At 38.9% G+C, this 12,344-nt stretch overlaps 1 protein-coding gene across 1 annotated transcript in view; it reads left to right on the top strand.

Annotated features, from left to right (window-relative positions):
- The window catches only part of SCN5A (sodium channel, voltage-gated, type V, alpha subunit), a gene marked incomplete at its 3' end in the record, with an annotated part of 80,980 nt that overhangs the window by 20,575 nt on the left and 48,061 nt on the right, over positions 1-12,344 (top strand). Inside the window, exon 6 of the mRNA XM_010072568.1 lies at positions 3,744-3,974. Within this exon, the coding sequence (XP_010070870.1) occupies positions 3,744-3,974 (231 nt within the window). The remainder of the gene's footprint in view (positions 1-3,743; positions 3,975-12,344) is intronic.

Below are 12,344 nucleotides of genomic sequence, written 5' to 3'. Positions count from 1 at the left end.
CCCATGGCTCATGCTGACATTTACAAGACACATGCGTATCCTCAAGAGGAGGAGGCTAGGTAAGGACAATCATGGTGCAAGTCACAGTCTCTTTTTTTGGTGGTTTTTCTTTTTGCTTTTTCTCACAACTCATTTCCAGACTGTGCATGAAAGCGTCTGATGTTCTGTAGGTGATTGCCAACATCTGGTATGGATGTCATGCTGAACTATGCTAATACTTTCTCACATCTCGTAGGAGGAATGGATGGTGTTGTAGGATCTTACCATTTCTCATTGTTTGGTGTTGCTTGCATTTTCTATGGTTTCTGATTTGCTTTGGAAAACTGATTATTTGATTAACCTCTGAATGTGTTACTTTCTACCTACATTAACAGGAATGTTTGGGCCAAATCCTTCTTGCTCTCTGCAGATGTCAGGCTGCCTATACAGCCCTCATTCCACTGATTTTTGGATCTCGTGGTGTTGGTCATGTCATACAAGCAGGATTCGGCCCAGAAGTGTGGAAAAAATTCAGTTTTTCAGGAAAAGCCTGTAGTGATTACTCCATAGGGAGTAATCTGTAGACCCATTGTTGTTAACAGGTGTAGCTGTTACTCAGCTTTGGATGAGATCCTCATTTTTTTCTGCATGCTGCCTGGTTTGATGTTTGACTTGCAAGAATTAAATAAATGCCTTTAATGCCCCATAAATAGTGTCTTCTATTAAGCTATATTGCAGTGCTCTCATTGGCACTATTTCAAAGGAGGATTGTTTATCTAGAAGATTTAACAGCGCTCTAAATTTGAATACATCTAGCATTACTTTTACAAAACATAGGACTGATTCAGAGAAACGCAGAGCACCTGCAAGAGGTTCTGGGTGTCCTTATTTCCCCTCAGCCCTTCCATTTATGAGGCACAGAAAGTTTAAATGAATGGTGATTTAAAAACTTTCCTTAGCAGTGAGTTGTGCCAAGCAACTTAATGGACGCAACTTAATTTTATGGGCAAATTTTGGTCTTAAAGGGTGAGGAAAAAAAAGAAAAAAAAGTTAGATTGTAAGTATACCACTCCCCAAATGGTTTTCCTGCCGGGGGCAGAGTATATGTTATTTTTAAATGGTCTTTAATTACAGTAATTGTATTACTCTTCTTGAACTGTTCAGAAGTCTGTATGCTATTAAAACAAAACAAAAAAAAATAAAAGAAAAAGAAAGTAAAGCAGAAAGCCATCTCATAAAGGAATTATTTGATACCTGCAAGGAATGAACTTGTAAAACTAACAGTATAGGATTACTATTCTATTTAAAACCCTAGTAAGTAAACTGAGAAAAACATGTTTCATGAAATGACCTTGAAATTAACAATGCTGGGCACTGATTTTGAAAAAAGGTAGTCTTTATTAGTGATTAGGATTTTGTAGGTCTTGTCCTAATATTATCCCTATTCACATAAGAACTCCCATAGTCCTTGCCCATGTGAGTAAGATTAATTAGTGTACTTAAGAATATACAAATGCAGCCTTCAAGCTTGCATTTGTATTACAAACAAATAAATGTGTTGCAGGGATTCCACAGAGGGTACTGCATTCAAAGAATTTGTGGTTTGGCTTTTTTCCCTTTTTTTAAGACTGGATTTTCATTTGTATTTCCCAAGTTTCACAAGCTTCGGTAAAGGAACATCTGTGCATTCAAAGGACGGCCAATGAAGAGAATAATCAAAAACGTTTCAAAATATTAAAAAAAATTAAAAAATATTCTAGCGCATTTACAAATCATGTTTCTTTTTCCCCACCTCACAATTTGTTTAAGAGCTGGCTGTCTTAAGGATCTTACATTCTTATCACTGGATATGGGTGAGACCGCAGGAAGTCCTTCAGAATTGGGCTACAACTAAAACTAGTTTCACTTCAGGTATAAAGTTCACCCAAGCCTAGATTATCAGAAGAGCTATGCTTTTTATTTAAGCATCAAAATAGGTGGCCAAATCTACAGATGGATTCAAAAGTTCAAAGCTGACCGTTTTACAGGTACTTGAACGGAACTGACCTCATCTGTAAAATCTGTTTCTGATGAGGAGTGCAGATAGCATGAATATCCAGCTTTTGCCTAATGTTTGTACTGAAAGATTTTTTGCTTTATTTTTTGAGTAGAGCAGGGAGCTGCCTAATCTCTCCCCCTTTACCATGCCTCAAACTAGCTTTAAAGAGGCAAACGGAGAATTTAATCGAGAAAGGGGGCTATCCCCACCTGATGGGTCAGTCCCTTTTGATTAAATTGCCACTTTATAGATGTTAATATTATTCGCAGGTTAACCTGATGGCAATACCCCGTGCAGGAGTGGAATATTTTAGGCTGCTGGATGCAGGGACTGCTGGACCCGTTGGCCATTCTAGCATCTCAACTTCCTTCGAGGAACTATGATTTCCCCTTACTTTTACTGCAGAATTTTGAGCAAGACCAAAACCTCATTTTGTCTTTCTATGAGTCCTCAAGTACATTTTCCTATTATTTTAAATTATACAGCACTAGCTCAGCCTTTGTGGCTGCCAAACTCTTGGGGTGGAATTCCAGGGAACTCAGATTTAATGCATATGATCATATTCAGTGAGCAAATCAATGTGCTTCTAAGTATTGCCCGGGAGAATTCCCCCTGTTTCCTCTTTGCATTTTCTTTTTCCCATTTAACTCAATTTCTTTTACTGCTGCCATACTGGTGACACTGATTATCAGTAGCACTGATTACTACTTATCGAGTATTAATTAAATATAAATAGGAAAGAAACGACAAAATTGCTACCATTGTGCATCTGATATTAACATCCAAGTAGAGCACACAAGTTTAGAAGGGTTTTTTTTTAAAAGAGTGTGTTTTGTCGTATTCATGTAATATTCAATCAGCTCAAATAGTGCTGATCTGCAGGAACACTTCAGAAGCAAGCAATATCTTTTCAGAAAAAAAGTATTATTATCTATATTTGTATGTTTATAGAATAATAAGCTGGTGTTACACGGTGAAATAACACAGGAGAAGCTAAATTGTGTGACCCAAGCCTTTGGGGTCTGTAATAAGATGATTTATCTACATTGGCAGCATATTATAAAATTATTAACTTTGCCCAGGTACTGTTGAAACCTAGGGCTGTTTTACTCAAATAGTTTCCGCTGGGTTTATTTGATTGCCCATTTTATTTGGCTTGTTTCTAATCCCAAATTCTTGTTGTCTTAAGCAAATGAATTGAAAGCAGAGGAATTATTCATATGAGGACGGCGAGCTGGATTTGGCACTAAAATATGTAAAATAGTTAGGGAATAAATAACATTTCCGTACCTCTTCGTCTGTTTATGTGAGGGATAAAGTTATCAGAATCACCTGAGTGATTTAAAACTATTTCACATACTCAAGATTCAATGGGATTTGGGCTTTACAGCCTTTACTGCAGCTCCATGAAAATATGAAAGACATTTTGCACTTTCTTTATCCATGAATATTTTTATGTCTCACTGTTCTTCCATCCAGTTCTTTCCCTCCATTTTAAAATCAGTGTTTGTATAAGAGTAGTACCAAGAATTCTGTCCAGATAAAAATAGACCAAACTAAACATTCATAGTGACCATTTGTCTCTGGTTTCTGCCGTCCAGTTACAAACATGCAGTAGAAACCCTTCCAATTTTCCCTTCCATGGAGATTTTCATGATGAAAAGTAGCTATCTGCAGATATGTTTCAGCCTCTCAGTCTATAAACTCTTGGCTTTTATCTCCCTAGGACTGAAGACCATTGTAGGGGCACTAATCCAGTCTGTTAAGAAACTTGCTGATGTGATGATCCTGACCGTTTTCTGCTTGAGTGTCTTTGCCCTCATAGGCCTCCAGCTCTTCATGGGCAACTTGCGACACAAGTGCGTCAGGGATTACACGCAGTTTAACTCCACCAATGGCACGCTGTACGTGGATGGTAGGACGTGGAATACCTCGGAGGAATTTCTTAGTGATCCAGGTAAGCTCTTCTTTACTCAGCTGCCAGTTTTTCTGGTTAGTTTTTTTCTTTATTTATTTATTTTACTGACCAAAATCTATATGTGAATCAGCAAATGCAGCGTTACGCGACTACTGGATCTTCATGATGTTGATGTGGTTTTGAAAGATCTAGGTAGCTTTTTCTGATCTCTGTGGTGCCTTTGCAGTTCATGCTGAAAGTATTTCTGGTGTTTTCCTATGATACAGACTAAGGTCCTTGTTGCATCGTTGATGATTTTCACAGTTTTGGGGTGTCCCATGATATTTTTCTTAAAGCTCCCTTTCCTGGAATTAGGCAGTCATATGAAAATTTCAGTTCTGTGTCTGGGTCTGGTTTGCATACTGTTTCTTTAAAGGAAACTTATAGCTTTTGCATTTCCTAGCAGAACTTCAAAATTTGAATTAAGTCTTCAAAAATCAAAAAATGAAGCAGAGCAATTCAATATTTATTAATCTGAAAAATCCCAAGAGCATTTTTTTTAAGGAAATCTTGTGCTATTAGTACCCTAACTCATTATCTGGGTTGGGCCATCCTGCAGTATCTGTTGCTCTGATGTTTATTATCAAAAGGCTTGTTTTCTAGGCCAAAGCAATTTCTAATACTCTACAGTGTGCTATTCTTTGAATTATGATGAAATAGGTTCACTGAACTAATTTATTATCATTTAAAAAAATAATTTCATGTAAATAAACTTCAGAACGTAAACAAATGGCCCAGCTATTGCTGTTTCAAAACCCTCTGAGTTACTGGACGACCCACGCCAGTTACAATGGACATGGAGTCACATCTAAAACAATTCAATGATGCTCTCGAGGGAAGGAAGCAGCCAGACTGATGTGCATTGGTAGGAACTTATGACCAGTGACCTTTGGTATTTTATTTATTTTGAGGAGAAGAATGAACCACACAGTCATCTCATTAACTGGAAATTTGGTTGTGAGGAAGTGACATGGCGCCATGGGGTGCCTCTGACCACGTGGACCCTTCAGTCCTGTATCTGCAGCCGTCTGCACGATAAAAACCCCACGCCTGGCTCCTGGAAATTGACCCAGGGCTCTGCTGAATACCTGACACAAGGCTGCCTCCAACTCCTGCTGGCTTCTCAATGTTGTACACCTCTTCAGCCAGGCTACATGGTGCAGAGACTGGGCCAGGGGCAGTCCCACAATTCCCCACTTGTGACTTCTGGCCTTTCTGCTCGATTCCCCTCCCTGCGGTCTGAGCAGCCCTGGCAGCAGTGGTGCTGGCTCCACATTGCTCAACATTGGTGTCTTTAATACATGATGTGGTTGATGCAGCATTCAGGAAGGGCAACTCATGAAGTACTGTCTTTGGGACTAAGCCTGACCATCAGGTTATGTGTCCCCTCAATGTTGCCATCTTGTCATCGGAAAGATCTCTATGCCAGAGCTGAAAAAACACACTGGACCTGTGCTGGCCAATGATGAACCTGCTGATGTGTTTTGCCACCCATGCTCTCTGTGCTTCCAGCCTGGAGATGAGCGCTGGTGGAGTTAGTGATGGTATTTCTGCACCTGGGGTGGATTAAGGTACTTCACGGCTCCTCCACCCATAGATAACCGACAGCTATGTGAGCTGCTCCTCTCCCCCTCTCATAGAGGCACTGAGAGATAAAATAACGATGGCTGGAAGTATAAAACCCTGCAATAGAGGTGAAGGGATGTGGTGGAGATGTGAAGATAGTCTGACTCTTTAGAAATAGGGTAAAAGTAGCATTGGAGAGTCTCTATAAAAATATAGTTAATGTCAGGGCCAGCTGCAGCATTGCTTAAAATGGGAGGAATTGTACAGCTGCTCTAGCATACCATGAGCAACTTTATTTGTGTACTGCTGATATGGGAGGAGGGGAGATGTTCTCATAAATCCATTTAGTAAATCTAGCAGTGGTTAATATGCTCATGAAAATATATTTGTTATCACGAAAGGAGATTTACCTGTTGCAAAGATACTCAACTTGGTGAGAAATGGATGGAAGTGAATTAAAGTTTGTCCATGTGGTATTAATAGTAAGTAACAATAATATCAATGAATGTTTTAATAATATCAGAAAATAAAGACAGAGTACATTATGGCAAACAGCCATCGGTTGTAGTTGATGGACAAAAATTATTTAAATAGTTAAAGCATCAAATTAGTGCAGCAGGCCACTGAAGAACTAGAAGAAAAGTAGATTTACAAGAAAAGTGTACTGACCTCTGAATAAGAATAATGAAGTGTTCCTCAAAATGCTGGAGAAGGTGGCTTAGCTGTTAGGCTAGGGAGAACAATATATTCAGTAGGATTTTCATTTAATGTTGACTATTGCACTAAAGCAAATCAGAAATGGAAGGACTGGCTCATTTTGTAACTAGATGGGATAGTGCTTTATATTTCGTTTTGCATAAGTATTATGGTGAAATGAAGCGACTGTTTAACGGAGTAGTACTGACCACAATTTAATAGCAGTCTGAATTTCAAGTACTGCAGGGAATTAAGCAATACATGCAGTTAGATTAAAGTGTAAGCAGACCAAATAAGATAAAAAGAGGAATATATTAAGAAACAGAGTAGTGTCAGTGTTTATTTTGAAGATGAACTAGAGAAGAAAATTGGCCAACATGTTGAGATAGTAGAGTTCACTCCAAGGGAGCACAGAAAATTACAAAAGCTCTTTGGAGACTTCAAAACTGATGTGGCTGAGTCACTTAGTTTGGAGCAGGGATACTAATCTAAAAAAAAGAAAACAGAAACCTGAAGTACTGTCAGAGGTTCATAATAATATTTTTTAAAAAAGGGATGTAAAGAAATAAAGGAGTGAAAAACACTCAAAAGCAAAACTGGAAAAATTGTTAATTCTGTTCATCGGGACACCAAAACAGAGAAGCAAAATGGGCTGATATGCCAGTTCTGCACTTCTTGGAGAGCGAAAGTTTGCTTTGGATTCTTTGAGAGAGTTTTTAATGTTTTAAAGGACAGCAGGGAGCCTCTGAAATGGCATCAGCCTCCTCTTGTGCCTTTGAACCTTTTTTTTTGCATGAATAGACAAACAAAAAAAGTGAAACCCCTTAAAAGGCTAATACAGTGAAGAATTGCCTGGTGCTGCAAAGGAGATAGTTCAGAGACTTAGTCATGATGTGTAAAGAAAGATAAGAACTGGGTTTTCAGTCTTTCCGAGCCCTTTTTAGCTTGAGATAACCGTGTGCCACAGACACTTGGTACAGGAGACATTTTGGTTTTGTAGATGGCCTGGGATAGTTTCAGCTCTGCTTTTTTATTCAAAACTGACTTGGTATCTGGACTAAATTGTGTCCTCTTTCCTTAGCTCCTTTCAGCCCCCAGGCAGGAAATTTTTTTCTCATCTGTCTTCTTCTCTGTTTTTATAGATGGGGAAAAAAGTCAGTTTATAAACTTACTTGCATCATCATTGGCTTAACCACAGCTATGTGATAAAACTTTCCTTGAGGAAATAACCACCATTCCCCCAGGGTTCAGGAACTCCTGCCCTGAGCTACACACTCAAGACCCACATGTGCTTTCCACCGTGGTCCCCACGTGCTGCCCAGCCTTTCTGCTACCCCTGTCCTTCCTTCACCACTCTCAAGGCAGCCTACCAGCACTAGTGGTGGTGGCAGGAACTGTGGTGGCAGAAGAAAAATATTTTTTTATCTGGAAAAAAAAAAATTGGTCCATTTCTGTGCATGGTAGATCCATAAGCAGTCAGCCCCCATCACCTCCTCTTTCAGGCTTTTGGCTGTTACTTAAACTGTTCTTGCATGAACTTGCAATCCTACATTGCTAGGTTGCTAGTGTTGTTGAGGATTGTTGGTTTCTCTCCTCCTGTTATGCATCTGCCATGAAATGATCATATAAACCAAATCCTGTAAAGACTAAGGATTTCCTGCCTATCCACCCAATACTTTGCTTGTTCTTTCCATCGTTTCAATGGCTTCTGCAGATGGAGGAGATAGCAGGTAACTTGGGAAGCAAGGGACAGAGCCCTTAAGCATGGGTATTCAGTGGGAAAATTCACACTGAGATCTCTTCCATTGAGCTTCACTAGGAAGGGGGAAAAAAGATTAAGGCAGAAGTAGCTCATCAGGTCTCCCAGCCCTCTCTGTAGGACTGTTCTTTTCTTCTGTGAGTGGAGTGTGGGATGGAGGACAGTTGAGCATTAGGTAGAACCAAGCTAAAAATTTCTTGATGTCAAATTAAAATGGAGGCACAGCTTGTAAATCTGGGAAAACAATGACTACTGGTAATTATTTTCCTACTTGCAATTCTAGATTTGGTGAGGGACTGCAATCAATAAGCCCAAGGAGGATTATTTCTAGGCATTAATAGTAACAAACCTTGGAATCTGAAGTTGTAGGTGCAGCAGTGCTCATATATATAAAAATGAAATAAAGAAAAAAAAGTAGAAAATAGTGATAGTTTACATCCACAGCATTATGAAAATTATGTGATCAATATATCACTATCAAAATTATTGACCTGTCAGTTATCTTTAGGAGAGCTAATTGTTTAGAAATACCAGCTGATTAAAAAACTACAAGCTTAATTCCAATACTTGTAAAGATTTCTAGGAAAGTGGCTGCAAATAGCATGCTTGAAAGCCTGTTTTAGGTAGTGGTGTTTAAATTAAAGATGTGTTTGATGAAGTGAAGCTTTATGAATGTGTGAGTTATAGTGGATTGAAAGCTATATGATGTTAAATGTGTCACTGGCTTAGAGAGAAAAGACGTACCAACGGACTGAGTGTAGTTGATTCACGTGGCTGATGATTGTAGAGTCTTTAATCTCATTTATGTATTCCATTACTAAAATGGATTATTGACCAGTCAGTAAGTAGTAAGTAGAAATCTGAGTTTAAATAGTGTATTCTTTTGTGGAGCAGGGCTCAGTGGAAGTGCTAAATGCATAAAAAAACCCGCTTAAAAAACCCCTTAGAAATATAACAAAATTATTATAAATTCACCTTTTGAAATGATAGTCTCAAACCCCAGTATTTTATTTTTCTTTAAATAGCCTACTTAAGACACTCTGAAAGGGTCTTGTTTTCAAAATGTTCTATATATGTTTTCTCTCAAAATCAGTAAGGTAAAATAGAGCCCTGTAATTTCCTTTAGATAATCCTGTTCAAGCTATTGAAATTAAAAAAAAAAATAAAATAAAATAATGTTTTTTACCTTTTACTGAGAGGAATCGACTGTTATTTTTATAGCTTAAAAGAGTAGTTTTCAAGGTTGTTATTTTTTTTCTTCCAGATGAGTTTCTGGCATTCATTTCATGGTAATGATTTTTCTCTTCTGAAGTCAAACTGTGTAGTTACCAAAGGTCTGGGAAAAAAAATACAGCTTTAATGAAAAAGAAAAAAATTCAGAAAAAGATAAAGGTAATATCTGTTTTGTCATCTCCAGTTAGATCTGGAAGACTTATGGTTGCTTCAGGTTCTGTATATAGGAAGATGTATAAAATAATACATTGTTTAGGTCCTTGTTTTAGGTACCTAGTCTTTGCAGCTCCAAGTTACATCCAACAAAGTGACAAGGGAGTGACTTGAAGGAACTTTCTGCAGGTGGCCTCTGGGGGAGACTGCCTCATTCTCTATTCCTTAATCCCACTAGGCAGCCTAGGCAGATGGTCCAACTAAACCAGCCACACTAGACGCCTAAGGTTGAGGGATGTGAGCACTCTGCATAGATGACCTTTGGTTGCAGAACAACTTGCTGAACGTTGATGTGATACCCACCCAAATCATGGTCTTCCTGGGTCCTTGAGAAGGGATAACAGGCTTGTGGGAAGCAACTGGACTTGTGCGTTGTGTGAATGCAATCAGACCCAGTACTGGTGGCTTGGAGATGATAATTCAGGAGCAGTTCCAAACCAATGTGAAATAATTTCAGAGCCTTTCTACGTTCTCCTCTTTCATGTCCTAGATGTAAAGCACTGTTACAATAAATGGGCATGGATATTGAGGCATATATCTGTGAATATATAGAAATATATTTGTGTGCAATACAGATGTGTGTGTGCACATATATATATTTTCTAAGCTCTGTGCCCGATTATTAGCTCCACCTGATGAATTGCTTCTTTTTTGCTTTCAGAGCCACTGAAATGGAACTGTATGAACAGACATTCTGAAACTGTATGAGAACTGTATGGGAAATAATGATGTCCAAGTCAGATAATAAATGTAGCAAGTTTCAGGAGAGCTGAAGTGTTTGAGGTGTTGTTTAAGGTGGTAATAGAAGACAGTGAGTGTCTGATGAGTAATTATGGAGGTGGGAGGAAAGAGGGAAGCAATAAATCAGGTTGAGACTGGAATAGGTGTTTTATTATGTATGATTGTATATGAACCAATGATTAAGACAAAGAACATCTCTGGGCTTTCAGACTGTGCTTGTCAGCATGGAATCTATTCATATTACTCCACCGTTAACTGTTAATATTGCGGCTTTGTTCGGGTGCTGTGGATCTTTTGATAAACAGCTTCATAAATGCTCAAATCTTAATGCTCTGATGTGTTACTAACATGGGTATTGCACCTGTGCACTTTAATGTTTTAAGTTAAATACAATAAGAAAGGCCAAGCATGAGGATGAGAAAAAAAGTAGGAATTTGTACTGCTGTATCCAATACAGCCTCTTCCTGACCATTCAAAAGGCCAAGCATGAGGATGAGAAAAAAAAATAGGAATTTGTACTGTTGTATCCAATACAGCCTTTTCCTGACCATTCAGTAGGATTTTTTTTCTTTTTTTTGGCCTTGTGGTGAAAGAGTAGGTTTTTTTTTTTTTTTTTTTTTGGCCTTGTGGTGAAAGAGTAAGTTCTCATCTTGCAACAGTTTGTAAAACAGGAAGATTTGTCCCACAGGTACATTTCTTTTGCTCTCATCACTGCATTACTGCTCATAGAAAGGAGAGCTACTAGAGGAAAGATTTGCCATGGAAGAGTCAGTCTGATTATTTTCAGAGTTTCCCTGCACCTTCAAATTGTTCATAAACTGCGAAACTAGTATACCACTTGATTTGCACAGCGACATGCATTTGAAGGGACCTCATCTTTGGAACCTGTCCGTGGACTTCTGCTTGTTCCAGGTTCAGCAATAATGTGTTTTTCAAAGTTTTTGCTTTTAACTCTAAACAGTCAGCCCAGGCACACCATAAGCCCACCGTCAGAGAACGGCTTGCATTACTGCTTTGCCTTATTTCACTGGTTTTAAGGAACAAGTAAAGAAATATTTTCTCCTGATACCTTTCCTTGAAGCTGAATTCACCCAAGTGAGGTGGAGATAAGATATGGGAATTGCCAGGCCCAGTCTGGCCTTAGTCTGCCTACAACAGCATCCATCCGTGGCAGAGCAACCCCATGTGTTCCAGAAGAAATTAGTACAGCCGAAGTACAGATGTTTTTCTAAATTTTTATTAACATTAACTATTATAACTCTAGATTTCCTTATCTACACAAGCAACAAATCTCTCTCTGATTTTGCCACAGGGGCAGCCTGTGGCAGTAACTTCAGTAGCTGAAATGGCAAGTGTAGTGAAAAATATTTCCTTTCTCTTTAGTTTTGAATTTTTTTTTCTTTTTCTTCCCCACCCCCCCTTCCCTCCATTTTTTTAGGGCAAAAAACCACTGTTATCACGTTCCATGATGGGGACAATACACTCTGTTCTCATTTTCCAGAATGTACGCTATTTTTGACTCTGATAGTCACCTCTTCTCTAAGATAAAAGATCTCAATTTTTTCAATTGCTGCTCTTATTGAACTTTTCCAAGCCATTCTCATTACATGCTTCTCAGTACCCTCCAGTCCAGCAGTTACCCTATTGAAAACAATGCTGTGGTCTGTCTTCTGGATCATAGGATCATAGAACCATTTAAGTTAGAAAAGACCTTTAAGATCATTGAGTCCAACCGTCAACCTAACACTGCCAATCCACCACTAAACCATGCCTCTAAATGCCACATCTACATGCCTTTTAAATACCTCCAGGGATGGTGACTCAACCACTTCCCTGGGCAGCCTGTTCCAATGCTTGACAACTCTTTCAGTGAAGAAATTTTTCCTGATATCCAATACAAACCTCCCCTGGCCCATTTCCTCTTGTCCTATTGCTTGTTACATGGGAGAAGAGTACTACAGTTGCTACAACCTCCTTTCAGGTAGTTGTAGAGAGCAATAAGGTCTTCTCTCAGCCTCTTCTTCTCTAGACTAAACAACCCCAGTTCCCTCAGCCACTCCTCATCAGACCTGTGCTCCAGACCCTTCCCCAGCTTCATTGCTCTTCTTTGGATGCTCTCCAGCACCTCAACGTCCTTCTTGTGGTGAGGGGCCCAAAACTGA

This window comes from Pterocles gutturalis, unplaced genomic scaffold (genome assembly GCF_000699245.1).
Source record: "Pterocles gutturalis isolate BGI_N339 unplaced genomic scaffold, ASM69924v1 scaffold16107, whole genome shotgun sequence".
In the NCBI taxonomy this organism is placed as follows: domain Eukaryota; kingdom Metazoa; phylum Chordata; class Aves; order Pterocliformes; family Pteroclidae; genus Pterocles; species Pterocles gutturalis.
Note: the sequence above shows the minus strand (reverse complement) of the source record. Positions and strands in the feature narration are given on the sequence as shown.